Source organism: Agelaius tricolor, unplaced genomic scaffold (assembly GCF_023055355.1).
Source record: "Agelaius tricolor isolate 1412-34295 unplaced genomic scaffold, bAgeTri1.0.p SCAF_6, whole genome shotgun sequence".
NCBI lineage: Eukaryota > Metazoa > Chordata > Aves > Passeriformes > Icteridae > Agelaius > Agelaius tricolor.
In genome coordinates this window covers 7,526,211-7,543,768 of record NW_027269266.1, presented here as the reverse complement: position 1 = coordinate 7,543,768, position 17,558 = coordinate 7,526,211, and the positions used below count along the sequence as shown (strand labels likewise).

The 17,558-nt window shown below is 37.8% G+C and overlaps 1 protein-coding gene across 3 annotated transcripts in view; it reads left to right on the top strand.

Moving 5' to 3' along the window:
• Positions 1-17,558, top strand: part of ESYT2 (extended synaptotagmin 2) — a 79,367-nt gene that overhangs the window by 24,752 nt on the left and 37,057 nt on the right. For all 3 annotated transcript variants that reach the window (XM_071428611.1, XM_071428612.1, XM_071428613.1), the window contains exons 2-6: positions 4,349-4,390; positions 4,977-5,111; positions 6,872-6,948; positions 12,637-12,709; positions 13,554-13,643. In XM_071428611.1, coding sequence (XP_071284712.1) covers positions 4,349-4,390; positions 4,977-5,111; positions 6,872-6,948; positions 12,637-12,709; positions 13,554-13,643 — 417 coding nt within the window. The remainder of the gene's footprint in view (positions 1-4,348; positions 4,391-4,976; positions 5,112-6,871; positions 6,949-12,636; positions 12,710-13,553; positions 13,644-17,558) is intronic.

The window sequence follows — 17,558 nt, the reverse complement described above, 5'->3', positions numbered from 1 at the left end:
TCATAATCATAAAATAAATGTTAAATTTAACTAGGGTTGTTTCATAAATACCTTTAAGGATGGAGAAAACTTTCAAAGATAATTTTTAAAAGAAAAAATGTTTTACAATGAGGGTATCAGTGAATAGTAACAGCTATTATGCAATTTATGTTTTAAAGTAGATTATTAGTACCTGTGACTTGTGTTGAGAGCAATTCAACATTACTTACAGAAGGGTGATGTCATGTCCTTCCTTCTGAATTTCTTGTCAATGCTTGCTTTTAGGGACATTTATGTAGATAAGTGTAAAGTGTAGCTTCCTTTATGTGAATGAAAAATTATATTTAAGGCATTTATGTTATTATTTGCACTTTGATCCTCATTTCATGTTATTTGCTGATTGCTATTTGACTCTTCAAAATTTCCCACCAATCCTTAGTTCATGGCATTTGAATGTAATAGTTATTATTCTGTGTCTAGCTTTTTTCCTTGGAAAGATGCAGATACTGGTCTGGCCAGAAAACTGAGTCAATTTAGCCAGTATGAAGAGAGTTTAAAAAATAAAATAATAAGAAATGTTTCTGCTGTTTTTACTGCTATTGTAAGTGGTTTTCTTTTGTCCCTTTTTTCTTTTATTGTCTTCCAGGACAATAGAACTGCATTCCTTGGGCTCTTTCTGGTGTTTTATTGATCATTACAAAAAATGCTGTATTCTGAATTGAGTTTTCAGAAGTGCAGGATCAGAAATAGAAAGTAAATGTGAAAGTTATTCAGAGCTAAGCACAAGCAGTTGTGTGAGAAAGCCAGATAGTGTCTTTTTAATGTGCAGAAATGCATCTTTTGACCACTTCCAAATATTTTCCAAGAAAACCTTTAATAATAGAACTTTCCTGGAACATGTAATATTGTGATGTTTTTGGTGTTGAACGTGGTCATTGGGGCATTTCTTGTAACAGTTCTCTCTTGTTATACTTTGCTTTGAATAATGAGTTGCCACACCAAGTGGTTGAAATGACACTGCTTGCCAAACCTGCATGAGTAATTTACTAGCAGAAGCCAAGAGGAAAATGCTTTTAGTCATTAACTGTCTTAGCTGAAATCTTGACTTCTGTCTCTTTCTCTTGTGCTTGGCAATAGATTTTTATACTAGAATTAACAGACTTTGCACATCACTTGGTCTGATTCTTGCTCTGGTCATAAAAATGTTTGTGCAGTTGCTTCAATGTTCTTGTGTTAGTCCTGACTGATCCAGCTTCTATCCCTCAGGCTTTTTCCTGTTGTCTATGCATAGGATTGTATTTGAAGTCAGAAAATCTTAAAGCAAAAAATAATTTTGCCACTAGTATTGCAGTCTTATATAGCAGGCTGAAAATATATGGGATTAGTAGATGGATAAATTTTTAATTCTTTGTTTTCAGACAGCCTGGGTTTGGAGCATCTAAAGATTAGGCAAAGCCCAGCTTTTGATTCAAGGTTGGCTTGACTGAAAATTTCAGAGTCTTGAAAATCTAAGATTCTCTGCTCTCTGAGTGTTAGAATGAACCAAACTCAACTAAGTTAAAATTGGAGTGAGCAAGCAGAAAAGCAAGAATGGAAAAGGGATGAGAAACAGGAATAGAAAACATTGTATTATTTGTTGCCTATTATCACATGCAGCTGCAGGTGTAAACTAGGCTTACATAATTGAGGAGCAGGCTTAGTGCCAACTCATGTAACTGTAGGAGCATGAGAGGTGTGGCACACCAAAGGACAAGTAATTATTAAATCTGTGGAAATATTAAGAGCCATGTCCTGTTAAGCAAGGTCTTAATGAAGACTGAAGAGTAGATAAAATAAAAAATTAATAAATTAGCATATATGGGTAGATTTGAGTATCTGTGGCCTCTTTTTTGTTTCCCAACCTATCTCAAGTGTTTCTGCACAATTTGGGACTGAATGTGAAGACTGCTTGATAGGTGCAAGAGAGATACTTCCTCTTCTCCTCATTGCACAGAGGTGTACTGGATGTCAGCTGTGTGCACGGTGCAGGGGATGTGGCCTGTGCCTTCAGAAGTTTGGACTCTGAATCTGGGAAGTTGGATCACCCTTTGGAGGAAGGTGAATTTCATCTGGGCTGAGGTTATATTTAGAGCAGGAAGCCTCTCTCAAGTCTAGTGTGTCTTTTCTGTTGAATGTCAACTGGATACTTGTACAGAAGACTAAAAATGAATCGTGAACATGACAACTGTTATATCTTGCATTACTCACAGCAGACAGGTTTGCTTTTGGTATTTCCACGAATTTTCTTTTCCTTTCCTCATCTGTGTGTTTAATTTGTTGTTTCTATTTATCTTATTTTGTTGCTGTTCATTGCAATGCCTCATAGAATTCAGGAAAAGACCTCTAAGATCATCAAGTCCAACTGTTAATCTGATAACTGCCAGATCTACCACTAAACTCTGACTCTAAATGCCACATCTGCAATACATCTAGCACTGGTGACTCTACCACTTCCTTAGGCAGCCTGTTCCAATGCTTAGCAACTCTTTCAGTGAAAAAAAATTCTTATATGCATTCTAAACCTCGCTGGTGCAACTTGAGGCTATTTCCTCTTATCCTCTCTCTTTTTCACATGGGAGAAGAGAGCGGCTCTCATCTGGCTGCAACCTACAAGGGAACAATAAGGTCTCCTCTGAGTTTCCTTTTCTCCAGGCTAAGCAACCCCAGCTCCATCAAGTGCTCCAGATAAGCCTTGTGCTCCAGACCCTTCTGCAGCTCCACTGCCCTTCTCTGGACATGCTCCAGCACCTCAGTGTCCTTCTGGGATTGAGGGGCCCCAAGCTGAACACAGGATGCCAGGTGCAGCCTCACCAGTGCCCAGGACAGGGGGACAATCAGTGCCTGGTCCTGCTGGCCACACCATTTCTGATACAGGCCAGGATGCCTTTGGCTTTCTTGGCCACCTGGGCACACCTGGCTCATGTTCAGCTGCTGTCAACCAGCACCCCCAGGTCCTTTCCCCAGGGCCACTTTGCAGCCACTCTGTCCCCAGCCTGTAGCACTGCCTGGGGTTGTTGTGACCCAAATGCAGGACAGTGGAAGACAGCAGCATTTGTAATTCTTCAAGAATCTGTAGGAACATGGGGATTACTTTTGTTATTGACCTGGGATTGTTGAAAAAGAAACAGAGTGGAGAGATAACTGACACAGTTGATTATGCTGCTGATGGGCAGCATAGCAAAAACTACATAGCAAAAGTTTGGGGGTTTAGATGAAATTAAGGACTGCTCTGAGGGCAGATTGAGTGTATGAAGAATATGTTAGTGCTGATTGTTAATGCAAGAAGTGAATAAAAACTGAAAGAAGTCATTAATGGGGCTTGCTTTCAAATTCATCTTTTTGAAAATACAGTTTAAAGAGTAGGTCTTTCAGTGCCTGTTCACATCTGGGATATGCATAATAAAAATCACTGCTGTTGAAGCCGTGGTGCAATCTGTTATGCTCTGAAGAGATTAAGACTTGGCAGTTCAGTTGAGACACTGCTTCACAAAAGTCACCATATGTAGGTCACAGTTTTTTAGTGTGTTCAAAGGCTCTTTGTGTTTGGGAGGTGTGATCTGCATCTTGTTCTACAGCCTGAGAGTTTCTAAGGAAATTCTTGTTAGCTCTGCTTCTTCAGGGGTTTATTTTTGTTTGGAGGGGATTTTTTGGTTGGGTTTTTTTTTGGTGTGTGTGTTTGTAAAAGGTAAAGCTACTACCTGTGCTCACTTGTGTCTGGAAAACTGTGTCTGTTCATCCAGCATTTAGTTGATGTTTTCCTATTGCCACGGGTACTTTCTGCCCTGTATATAAACTGTCACTCAGTCTCTGACTGGTTTCTGCAGTTGTTTAAAGAAACCAATCACTAGAAATGTCTTTCAAAGGGCTTTTGGCCGAACTTAAATCCATATTCCTGAGCTTCAACTTCACTGATTAAATATTTATAGCCATGATTTATTGACCTTGAAGAAGATTTGGCATGAATGAAAGGAAGTGGAAGTGCAGGTGGGACTCTGGCAGTCGCGAGTGTCCTGTTAATATTGGTTGACACAAGCTGGGTTGGCTGTGCTTGTTTTTCAGTTTGTCCATGGTGTTACAGCAGTACTTTGTTCCAGGTGCTACTACCAGAAACAAGTCCAAGCATATATTTATGTAGTTTAGAAATGAGTTTGTGTTTTAATTTGCTCGTGTTTTAATTCTCTTGTCAGGAGTGTTGACTGCTCAATATGTTGTCCACTGTCTAGGGAGATCCCTAAGCTTTCTGGTATTATAAATGACTGGACACAATAAACTAAAAAGTGTTTTTTATTTGTATTAATTTGTGTTTTGTATTTGTTTTGGGTTTTTTTAGGTGCATTTTCCGGACACAGAGAGAGCAGAATGGCTCAACAAGGTAAGGACATTGCTCCCAAATGGGAAGGGGCAGGAGGGAAGGCTGAGATTAAAATAAAAGGTGAGGCAAGAATCTGAGAACAGAGTAGTTTTAACTTCATGCTTTATACACTTGAAGTCTCTAATTGTTGATCCAGTTAGTCACAAGAAAGATTAAATTTAGTTTCATGGTCCTGAAAATGTGAGTTTTATGAATGATTTAAAGTGGCATAACAGTAATGACAGCTCTAATTGTGTAGAAGTCATAGCAGCTGTAAACACAATCTTTAATTTTCTACTTGTCTGGGATACTTTCCAGTTACTGTAGGTTCCTGACCTACAATCTAAAAATAAATGAAATTTGCAGTTTTGATTTGTGTGTGTGATAATCTAAGATATAAATCTATGTAGCTTACTTTTTAAAAAATATCTTTTATTCAAAGAGCATAGAAGAACATGAATTAATTAGATAATAGTAAGAAAAAAAAAGCAATATAGAATTTTCAGATAGAAAATTCAGATGCAGTGAAGTTCTGATTTTTACATTTATAACTTATTCATGTATTTTAGAGCTGTACTTCCATGTAGATTTTCTTTTTTCTCCTTAGACTGTAAAACAGATGTGGCCTTTTATTTGTCAATTCATTGAGAAACTCTTCCGAGAAACCATAGAACCAGCAGTGAGAGGAGCAAACAACCACCTCAGTACCTTCAGCTTTACAAAGATTGATATTGGTCATCAGGTCAGTGTCTGGGGAGGTTTTTTTAAGAGACCCTGTGTTACACAACATTTTCATGTAGCCTGTTCAAATCTGCCCAGAAATATTTCCCTGTGACACTTGGTTGTAAGCCTGATTCGGATTTCTGTTGTAACATTAAAATAAAAATATGTGGGTTTTTTAGCAGAGGCTTTATTGCATTTCCTGGGATCTATGCTTCAGAAACTTGACTGAGAATTTGGAGATGACTCAGTGTAGCAATGCCTGGTCACATGAAGAGCTCACAGCAATGTGATTTTAATATTGTTCATGCAATGCTTTACCTTAAGTGAGCAGGGACCATTGTCCTTTTGGCAGATGGTCCAGGTGCAGTTTTCTGTCACAGATGCACTTCTAATCATGTTATGTGTGGAGTCAATGAGAAGGCTGCTGGCTTGGCTTTTCAAGGAGTGCACAAATCACAGTATAAAGGGCATACAGGTGTTTGTCTTCTGTTCCATGCCATAAAAGAAGGGGTCTCATGCCTGCAGGAGAGCTTGTTTGACCAGTGCAAGCTGAGAATGATCCCCTCTGGTTACAGCAAGTTCAGCACTACTTAATCATCCCTGCATTAACCAGAACTTTTCTGCTTTGAGATGCAGTTTAACAGCTTTTTCTTGAAGTTGTCTCTTGTGTTTCTGTTGCTTGTCATAAATTGAATTTCAAATAAGGATTTAAAAATCAACACCCCCACACACCCTCAAATGTTAGGAAACCTAAAATTAATTTTCAGGTGTGATAGAGGGGAATTGTTTTTCCTCTCTTTGTGACTCTATTTTATGTAGGTTAAAGTTCATTATGCTTTACTGCACCTTTGTGTGTTGAGTTTATTATTTTTTTAATTGTAAAACCTTTTACATGGGGCCTCTGTCCTGCCCTAGATATATTTGTATTACAGACTGAAGCATTCCTTTTAAGTAGGTTTTAGATTAGCTCCCAGACCTCTGTATGGTTCTGCAGCTGAATTGAGTAACCTTGGACATGACAAAGAGCTATTCTTGCTTTATATTGCAGCCTTGATTGAATTGACTGAGTTGCACAGCCCCAACACAGCAGTGAGATTTTGATTTTACAGAAATTATCAAAAAGCTGTAAATAGAAATATGAACATTTTTCAAGAAAGGAAAGACTCAAAAGTGAGGCTGTTAGTCATCCTCTCTTGCCCAGTGTTTGGTGAATATTTGAGGCTTGAGTGTGTGATTGATCTGTGTTAATTCTGTGTGAGGGAGAGAGGGGAGAGCATGAAGATAAATGATTTAGAGAGACAGCACAGAGTAGTTGATACAACTTTTTTATGGGAATTACAGATTCTTTTCCATCTATTCTCACTGAATTCCACTTAAGGCAATTGTCTTTTTGTGAGCTAAATTTAGCTTGTTGTTGTAGTTACACAGAAAAGAATGCTTTGGGAGTGTTAGACATACACCTCTACAGAGAAATCAGACATTTATGCAGGGGAGAGGGAAAGCTTGAGTATTAAATATTTTGTAAATCTTGAAGTTTAGTGGTCCATACCGAGGGTAATTCTGGAAGGGTTGTGGTTAATTGGACCCCAGCAAGGTAATTTTTACCCTTGAAATAAGAATTTGAACTAAATTGTGATAGCCTTACTTCACACCTTTTACTGTTTATAGTAGGTTCTTAACTTCAGACAGGAATATGCCTATATTCACCTTTAATTCAAAGTTAAGAGTTTAATATACTTCTGTAGAAGAATCCAATTTTTACTTGCTTCATTGTTCCAGCCTCTGAGGATAAATGGTGTAAAAGTGTACACTGAAAATGTGGACAAAAGGCAGATCATTTTGGACCTTCAAATCAGGTAAACTTTATTCCTATATTACAATGGGGTCCCTGCTTTATAATTTGCACATTGTTTGATTTGGCAGTTACACTGGCCTGAAAGGAGAATTGGTTCATTATGTAAATATAGTCAGTTCTAATTGTGTATGAATGGAGGAAGAAGCTGCATGCTGTAAACAGCATTTATCTGAGGGAAATGGAATATCAACTCTGTGTGGTTTTATCATTAAAGTCATGTTTGTTAATAAAAAAAAATACTTTCCAAAGATAAAGCACTATCTTTGACTTTTTTCCTTAATGTGTTAATACTTGCCATTAAATGTAGACTGAAATCTAAGATGTAAGATTTTTTGGGTTTTTTACTTTTCTCAGTTACTTATTATTTTATAAACATAGTATTAGGAAAAAATAATGATAGGTACAGAAGAAATTGTGTTTACTTTACCAGAGTAAATCTGTGTGTTATAAAATGCCAGAATGACTGTGCTCCATTGCTTCAGCCTTCTTTGCAATTTCATCATGACTCCTTTTATATAGGTTTCTCAGCAGGTCTACCCTACATTTACCCCAGTCATTCTCAACACAATCTGCAGTAGCAGAGTTTTTTGAAAGTTCAGTCAGTGAACCCATAAATGTTTTTGCAATTGACCATCTTTGGTCTGTGCTACCTTGGCTACTTTTGCCTGCTTGTGGATTATGGAAAGGCCAAATTTGTCATTCACTGACAGTCCAGCAAGGAGCAGCCTTCTGTGCTCCTCACTGCTTGCCTGGCAGCAGCCAGGAGGGTCATCAGGCATCTCAGCTTCAGAGGCACTTCCAAAATTTGAACGTGGTTATTCTTAAATTTGAATTATTTGTCTAAAGCTCAGCTATGCTGAAGCCTTTGCTGCTTTGGCAGAGCTGGGCAGGCCCCAGAGTGATAAGGGAAAAAGCTGCTGTCTCCTTCCCTGGGTTCCAGAGCAGCTGGGGGCTGCATCTGTGAACAGAGCCCAGTCTGTATTGAATTGAATCACTTTATTTCTGTAGGAAAAATACAGCTGTTCAAATCAGGGGTTGGTGTTGCTGGACAAAGTACAGCAGGATTGGCTCTTGAGAGCTTATTTCACTGGATGAATGTGTTAGCCCTAATGGAGCAACTTCCTTCAGTTTTCTCTTTGTTGCCACTTCTGACAGCAGCTGGGAGAGCAGCCTCACCTCTTCAGAGACAAGCCCTCAGGAAAACAATCTTGTCTGACCAAACAGTCCATAGAAATTGGTTTTAAGAAGCTCTTTCTGTTCCAAAACCACTTCATCCCTTTAAGGCAGAACTATTCACAGGAAGACAGAGTAAATCTAGTTTTGGTTTTGTTTTTTTTTTTTTTCATTTCTGCTCATCCTCATGAAGTAGATACAAGTAAAAAGGCCAATAGGTTCGTACAAAAATTTCAGGAATAATGTCCTGTTACATAGACCTGAAGGAAATCTGTCTTATTGCATTACCTTGCAACCTGCTTAGCTAAGTGGTAGACAGCTGCAATAGAATCCAGTCTAAAAGGCTGAAATACATTCCTTGAAGTGGTTTAAATAACAATAATTGTGCTGGGTCAGTTGGATGCCTGTTGAGCCCAACATCCTGTGTCTAATGTAGGTGGCACAGGCTTCCAGGAAGAAAAGGGAAACAAGAGCTCTGGAGTGGCTATCACAGCTTCTAGGAATTAAGGCTTAGACAAAACCATCATCAAAGGAAATCCTGTTTCATATTTAAGACTTTTCCTTGTCACCTCATTCAGAAGGGGCTCTTTTTCAAAGGCTTTTAGTATGCAAGTTTAAGACAGAGAGCCCCCCTGGCCCCCTGTACCAGTTGTTACTGTTTGGTGTTTGCTTTTAAATAGTTTGATTTATATGTCCTCTGAGAGTCTTATCACTGGGATTGTCTCAGTCAAAACAGGAAGAATAAGTGCCTCTTGATACATTTAGATACAGAGTTAAATACAGATACCAACTTTAAATTGTGCCTTATATTACAGTTTTGCAAGATTATAAAGAGCAGTCTCACTGCTGGAGAAAAGTCCATCCTTTGGAGTAGTTACCCCTGTAGATTTGAATATCCAGTTAAATTAGTTTGTTATAACTTTCATTTATTTCTAAGTTTAAAGTTAGGAGCTTCTATAAACCCTTCATTCTCTAAATACAGTTGAGAAGGACCTCTCAAACAATCTCTCTAAACATTCATAAGAATAGTTGTAGGAAGCCAAGCCCTGTGGGGTGTGTGGTGAGGGAAGGAAGGAAAGATTTTATTTATATTTTTTTCAGTTTAAAGTACATTAATTCTTTTAAGAATCCCCTTTTATCCTGCAGTTCCACTATTGTGGCTTCTTTTAGCCCTTTCTGCTGTCAGTTGTTTGTGGTGGGGTGTGTGCATTTGCTTTGGACCTTCCATAGAGCATTTAAGAGTTTCAATGTGTTTCCAAAACTCTAGAGTATTTTTTTGCATCATCCTTGAGGGGATTTTTTTTTGTCTGCTTTTAATTTTAATTGCAAAAGGAGTGTATTTTGCTTTAGTTTCTATTGTTCTGCAAGGATACTGAGTGCATTATGATCATGGCTTCAGAGAACTTTTCAGAACTCTTTGGAGCAGGTTTTGTGCATCACTTAGGGTCCATTTAAGAACTTCACTCTAAGTAGCTTGAATAGCTAATCCACAAAGCACTCACTGGAGAGTGTATTTAAAGGTTCAATTTGAGGATCTTTGCCTTTCTCTTACTGTGGAGTTTATGTTTAAAAAAATTATCAAAACTCATTGCAGTTTCAAAGTCTCGTTCTTGATGACAAATATGAGCAAGGGAAAAATTTCAACCACTTAAGCAAATGAAGATAAAATCTAGAGGAATTGTTAGTAAAAAAAAAATCTTACATTTGCTAAAGTGTGTGAATGTAGTAAATACTTGGGTAAAGGTTATGGATCAACAGAAGACAGGATAAAGCCAGTCAATTCAAATGTGAACTGTAGCAAAGAAAGCAAAGATTGAGAGATTGATGAAGTAGTTGTTAAAGGCCTGAGTTTTTTCAGCTTCTCATGACACAAAAAAATTGATGCACTGAAAGAGTTTTAGGCTGCAGATTGAAGCACGTGGCAGATTTTTTCAAATGTGGAATACTTGAATGGGGAGACTCTTTACATTATACTGGCAGAGGACAGATGTAAAAATAGGGCCAATTCAGACAGTCCAGTGTACAGAGCCACATAGGAAATGCTTTTGCTATAACCTCTTATTTTTTCTTCTTTTCCTTCTGGGTATCTTCCATGGGCTACAATGACCACATGCAGTACATCATGCTTCTCTTTTGATTCAGTACAGCTGCTGTTAATATTCTTACAAGAGTGTCCTCATTAAACTGTGATCCATCTCAGTGTTCTGTACCTTAAAGGGATCATAAATATTTCTGGGATATTGTGATCTGAATGTATGGAATTTGCTTACTAAATGCTCTTTCAAGTTGTTTGGTGTATTACAGTGGAATTGTGTAGGCATCGACTGTTAATGGACCCAGCCAAATATCTTGGGGGATAAAACCATATTTAGCTTTATTATAAAGTTAAATGTTGTTGACTTAGTCCCCTCAAATGCAGTTTGTTGCTATTTTTACTTCAGTTTGTCATCATGTTGTTATGGATTTTCAAACAAGCATATTGCTTCCCAGTATTCATAACACAAATAGTTCTGGTGCTGCAGAGTGCTGAGATTGAGGTTTCAGTTGCAGGTTTTAATTGACCTTCTCTGTGTGTCATGTTGTTATGCAATTATATTTATATATATATATATATATATATATATGTGGGAGTGTATTTATATATATCTCTACTATCTCTATATATAGTTAGATAGGTTAAAAATAGAAATTACATCATTTTAAATTGTGTATTAAAAGTTACATACCTATTTTTAAACTGTACAGTCACACTACATTCTTTCCAAGGAAAGCAACTGTCACCTTCCTTTGACATAGACCCCATCATGTTGTTGTCTTCCAGTTCCCCAAACTGGCCATTAAACAAAAAAGATTCTACAAAGTCTTATCTTTTGAATAGTCGAAAATAAATTCCAGTAATGGATATTTACAGGAAAGTCTTGGTACTATTGTTTATTTCTGTTCAAGGCATTGATAAGATTTGCATTTGTTGAAATCCCAAAGACAGCACCACCACACACAGAGCAGAGGAGGGTACAGATGATTTGGGTAATGGAATTGTGGAATGCAGCAGCTCTCACCTTGTTTTTTCTTTTGGTAGTTCTTTGTGCCCATCAGGCTCAGGGGAAGGGAACAGCAATCCTGCTTCTCTGCTCTTACTGTAGGAGTAATTTATTCTATATTGACTTGAGCCTAGAACAGCCAATAAAGAGAGCAATTCTATTTGTTAAAAATTCCCCAAACATTTTTGTAATAAGATTACTTCATCCTCCCAAGCACAGCTAACACTGTACAGACCAGGTCTGAGGAACTAATGTGCAGAAACCTGGGCTCTGCTGCAGAATCTGGAACAGGATGCCCTGCAGAGGGAACAATTTCCCCCTCCTTTCAGCAGTGTCTGGCTTTAATCTGGCTCATCTCCATCCCACTTGGCTCCTTCTTCCATTTTCTTTACCTGAGCAGTCTGTTCAAAAAGCTTTTCAGATTTCATTTTTTCTTCTGTTACGGCCTCAATCTTCTTAGAGAGTGTCCTAGTCCAGCTCATCTCTCCCTACCTGGAGCATGGTATTCAACTGTTGGGCTTTGCTTTTAGCTCTCATTCTGTAGAATCCTTGAATAATTCCATGCTAAATCAGAGTTTCAAGCTTTCTTCCTGAATTCCTTGAGTCTCAAAATTAGTTTGTTTTCAGAACCAATGTGTCTCATGGTAGCACCAGCTCTTGGGAAAAGTTGCTCAGCTCTGCTGGTACATGGTTGAGGGAAAGCAGTTAGAAATCCAAGCCTGAGTTGTTTGTGAATAATCTTGCAGCCTTATAGCATGGGCAAAATAGATGGGACTTCTTTTTACCAACTTTCACAAATCTGAAATACAGGGCAGCATCTGGAAAATTTCAATCACTTGACCTTGCATCCCCAAAAATGTGATGCAAGAACTGTTCAGGGAAAAATATGCATAATTTTTAATATGTTCTTTAATTTGCTTCCTGCCTTCTCTCCCTTCAGAAAGGGCTTAACTGTTTTTGGTTTAGAACTTGCTTAGAAGATCATTCAGCTCTGCATGCCCTGCTTATTGAAATTCTAAATACGACTGGCTTTGAAAGTCTATGAATATTTCAGACAAGTTTCATTTTTAGCATAACTACCATCTCTGTCTAGTGCTTCTCATGATTATGTGAGACGAGAGTGGATTTGGGTACATTTACAATCAATGAGATCTGTGGAGAGCTTTCCTGAAATGGAGTATGAGTTCTGTGTCCATTTTTTCCCAAAAGTAGGGCCTCTTGCTTGCTTCCTATTATGCATCCTTCTGGAGATGGTAGCAAACCTAGGTATTAATTTGAATGATTTTGATGACAGTGATGCTTTGAAAGGGATGTTTAAGCAAACTGACATTGTTTTATGTTCTAATATTTCAACCTGCATTTTTTGTGCATACACTGAGAGACAGAATACATTGTCATGACACTGCAAAACAGACTAACAGTTTATTGCAATTTAGTTCATAAAAGTGAAATGTATGCTTTCTTTTTTGGTTTAGTTTTGTTGGAAACTGTGAAATCGATTTGGAGATCAAGAGATACTTCTGCAGAGCTGGTGTGAAAAGCATACAGGTAAAATTCAGGTTTTTTTCTTTTGATTTTCATATCACTAGATCACTGTTTTCTGAATAAATAATCTATAAGACAGCAACAGAATTGTGTCGTTTTCTAGCTTTTTTTTTCTGATTTGAATAGTATTGATATTGCATTAGAATTTCAGTAGCATGACTTAACATAAGAAAAAAAATTCCTTTAAGAGGTAGAACAAATATGTAACATTTACTACAGGAAGAGCTGGAGATAATTTCATATCAAACCAATGTGATGTGTTGTATTCAAGTGATGTGTCAGTTTATAAAGGCACCAGGGAGCTTGAAACTTTATTTCATGTAATATCTAAGCATCAGATAGAATTACTGATGCAATTACTATTAGTTACTATTAATTACTATTGCCTTCTGATATTGTTTCTGAGATTTCCTGAACGTTCTGATAACAGACCTCTCCCCAAGGAGCAGAATTAGCTCTTTTACATGTCTCTTGACACACCTGTAAGCATTTACCTGCTTTTGCTCCACTGCCTGTGGTGCCACTGTGCTTCTTGTGTCACACTTGTTTTTGGGGAGCTGTAGAAATAATCTACTTCACACTTTTAAGAAGTTACCTCCCATGTGACACTGCATGATACAGATGAATGTGATGAATTTTTAAGCACAACTGTTAAGTGCTTGTATGAATTTTTGGGGGTTTGGATGACATATAAAGAAAGAATTTTTTATATATATATATATATATAATTCTTCCATAAGCAAGAATTTAATAAATTAGAAGTGTGAACATTGCCAGCAAATAAATTTTATTTAAAACTTGAATAAAGTAAATTTCACTGTCTTTTTTTTTTCTTCTCCTTTCACAGATCCATGGCACCATGAGGGTTATCCTGGAACCACTAATTGGAGACATGCCCCTAATTGGAGCACTATCCCTTTTTTTCCTGAGGAAACCTGTAAGCACTTTTATCTCCCTTTCCACTTTTTTTAGAGTGCTGATGATGGTAGTTAAAAAATGATGGAACAACAATTAAGCAGCAAAAGGAAAGAGTTTGGGAAATCACTGCTGTTTGCTTGAACTTTGACAGATAAGCACTGGAAAAATTTTATGAATGCTAGCAGGAACCAAGATGGATAATTATTATCCTTGGAATTTGGAAATGTGTTTTGTGAAAGCTGTCAAACTTTTCTTACAAGTCCTCTGGGTAAGGAAAGATCAACAGATACCATCAAGATTGGTTGTAAAAAAAGCTTTTATTGCTGTTCTCATGATATTCTGTAGGACTAACTTGAAATTTCACAAAATCTGTGCAAGGTTGTTAGGAAAACCAATGCTGGTGTTAGCACAAATTAGAATGGGAAATTACCCACCTACTGTGAAGTTTTTGTCCTAGATAGCAAGTGGGCAATTTCCATTACATTGACCAGTGACCCAAGTGTGAGGGTGGAAGAAGCACACAGTGAGATGGAATTGGAATTCAAAATGATCATGATAGCAGCAAAAGTGGAAAGCAGAGAGAAGGTCACAGGCCAAAGTGCATGTTTGGGCAGGAATAACAGTGAAACAAAGGTGAGGTCCAACAAGGGCTGGCTGGTATGAAAATGGTACAGCCAAACTGGCCTGTGTAAACAAGAGGACAGCCCTCAAATGCTTTCAGTTTTAGGCACAGCAATTCACCAAATCTTTTTTTATAAAAGTATCAAGGATAACATAATACACATTGCACTTGGCTGGTGGAAAATTCTTTGATGTTGTGTATGTGTGTGTGAGGCAGTTTCAGCAATTTGAAGTTTGGTGCTGCTTTAAATAAGTCTCCATAAGAGCCTAACAGAAAATGTGAACAACATGGAAATTCTTATGCTCCATAGATTTCTTTAAAGAAATTAATTGTTTCCATCTCTTACTTGAAAGTATATTTTCCATTGGAAGCTTTCCTTGAAGATGTTCTAATTAAACATTAAAACTTACTGTGTCAAGGTTTAACAGTTTCAGACAGGCAGGTCACAAATTACAAGTGCATGGATTTAGACACTTGGAAGCATCACAAAGTGATCACCTTGGTTTCATCAGCAGTCTGAAACTCTGAAAAGTTAGTATAGGCTTGGGGGGGGTGAGAGTGAATTCCTCAACAGTTTTAGGAGGTATGTTGTTACTTTCTTCAAAGAAATCACATTTCTGTGATATAGCTCTTTTGAACAAATGTCCCCTGCTAAATTTTTGCTACCACGTTGAAAAATAGGTTTGGTTTTAGATGTTTATGGATGGCCTAGAAAAAATCTTAGGTCACTTGTGTATTTGTGTGGCTTGTTTCATCTGTCTAGAGAAACCATGTGTGCTTGGGTAGAAGAAATGGAGACTTAAATCTTAGTAAAAGATGCAAGAATTTGGAAATATTTTGTACCCGATTTAGTCAGTGTTTTTGTAAATTGAATTAGTTCATACAAAACTGGTAAAACATCATTGCTCTTATTTGGAAATAGTTGAGAAACTACATTGGGATGAACCAAATTTGGATTTCCACAGATTTCTTTGAAGTGAGCCTAAACACTAGGAGATGTCTGCTTAAATTTCACCTCATTTTTAATCTGTGGCTGAGCTGTGAGTGTAGGACAACTGCTAATCTTCATGTTTATCCTAACAAAGTAAGCATGGCCCTGAAAAGGATTGAATGCTGTCTTATGCTGGCTTGCCCTATGTAATTGTTAGCATACTCTCTGATATCATTTGGGATGTAATCCTCTCCTAAACAACTTCCATACTCAGTACAGTCCCCAGCTCATTCCAGGGACCATCCAATAAACAAGTTAAATGCAAACATTCTGGTTTAGGGGAACAGGGAGAAAAGTGGAGCTGTGTGGACAGAGGTGCTGCCTCTTTTTCCCCTACAGGAATAGCATTTCTCCATTGTCTAGATGTGGCTTGTGCTGTCTCTCTCAGTTCTGTTTTGGACAGTCCTTCTGCAAAGCCACTCTGACACACTCAGTGCTGGAGCCATGGCCTGACCCAGTCTGTCTGCACTGTCCTGGGATACCTCCTGCAGGTGCTTCTGTTTGGTGCCTTCTGGGGGAGAGGAAGGAAAGCTGGCAGTGGTAGGAGGAGAGCTCAGCCCCAGGAATCCTTAGAAGCAGTTCCTGGCACTGCTCTGCTCCCAGCATCCTGCTCTGGAAGGAGGTATCCAAACCTTCCACTTGTGCTACTCCCAGAGCCTTCTCCAGTAGATTTTAACTCTGGTACCTGGGCCCACTCTTCTCTAAGGGTGATTCATCTGCAAAGTGCTTAACTAGGACAACTTGCACCTGAGAGAAGAAACTGAAAACAAATCAAGTGAAACACCCCTCATTTGGGGTCCGTTTGTGAACTTTGGGACATAGTTTGTCCATGGTAATTTTGTCTTTTGTCCTACCCTTGACACTTTGTTAGTGGGACAAAAATAGGATGGGAGGTAGAGCAGAGTATCAGCTTGGACTAAAAAGTCAAGCCCTCCCCAAAAGTATTCAGTTACAAAAATGTAAAAAGCGTTTTTCACCCTCCTTTCATTTAAAAACTAAGGTAGTGGTCAATGTCTGAGCAAACCTAAGGGTGAATGGTTCAAAAAATAATCTAAGATAGGCCATTACTTTGACAGCTATCCGTGGCTGTTCAGCTTTTTCCAAACAGACTTCTCTCCCCACCACAGTGTGTTTTCTCAGTGTTTATTTTTCTAACTTCTGTAGAAAAATGTAAAATAAAGCTTATTATAACAAGAACCAAATTCTGTTCTCTTACTAGAGAGCAAATAGCTGCAGCCAAAGAAAGCTTTTCTAAAATATTTTTGTTAGAAGAGAAGAGGAATTAGCTGGCAGCTGGCATTAGATTTTGTTCTCATATTTTCCAGTCTAAAGTAACTGGCAACAATTCCTCTTGCTCTGTATCATCTGTTTGCTGGACTTAATGACTATAAAAGGCAACATGGCCTATGAGTTTACCAGTCTCATATTTCTGAGTAATACATAAAGTTTTTGATCTTTCAAGAGTTCTTACATCTTATGAAACTTTCTATATACTGTATTTTGTTGTTATTGTGAGGAAGATGCTAAAGTTTCATCAGCTGATTTTTTAAATCCAAATATGTAGGACATTTCAAGGCAGGGAAATATGTGCATTCTAATGTTTGAAGTGGTCTTTTAAATCTCTGAGTGTCAGTGCTAGAGAGAAGGTGGCACTGGATTAAGAGTCAGGGTTTGTGAGATTCTTTGCATTTTCTCACCATATTAACATTATGTGTATTTACCAGATAGTTGGTTCTCAAAGTTTTAGCTGTCATTTTACTTCTAGCATGAATCAGTGCATAGTTATTTTGATTTGCTGTTCAGTTATAGCAGTTTATATGGCTTATAGTTGTACTGTAAATGGATAATTTTCAAAAGCTTGTTCAGTGGCACACTCAGAATTGAGGGTGTGTCCTAACCCAACCGTTTTCTCTTAATAAAAGCCAAAAGCCTCCCAATAAGGCAAACACATAAAAATACTAATGTTCCAAAAAAGAACAATGGCTGGAAAACAGGATGTCTTCCAGGAAAAATGGGCAGCTCTTCCAAAGCTCTCATTTTCAGATTCACAGCTTTGCCTTCCACTTGCTGACTTGAGTACTGCTCTCCTTCTGCTCACTTTACAGATTGGTTCTGTCCTGTAGTTTTGATTAATTTTTTATAAGGTTTAATTTCACTTAATATTGTCTGCCTTTGGAAAACTGGCTGGATGGGACATTCAAAATTATAAATCCTGATGAAAATTAGTCTCAAAAAGGAGCACTTGCAGCCATAATGAGTCCCAATAAAATGACTGGAAATAAACAAAATTGTTATGTAAAATGTATAGAATGCCTCTAGAA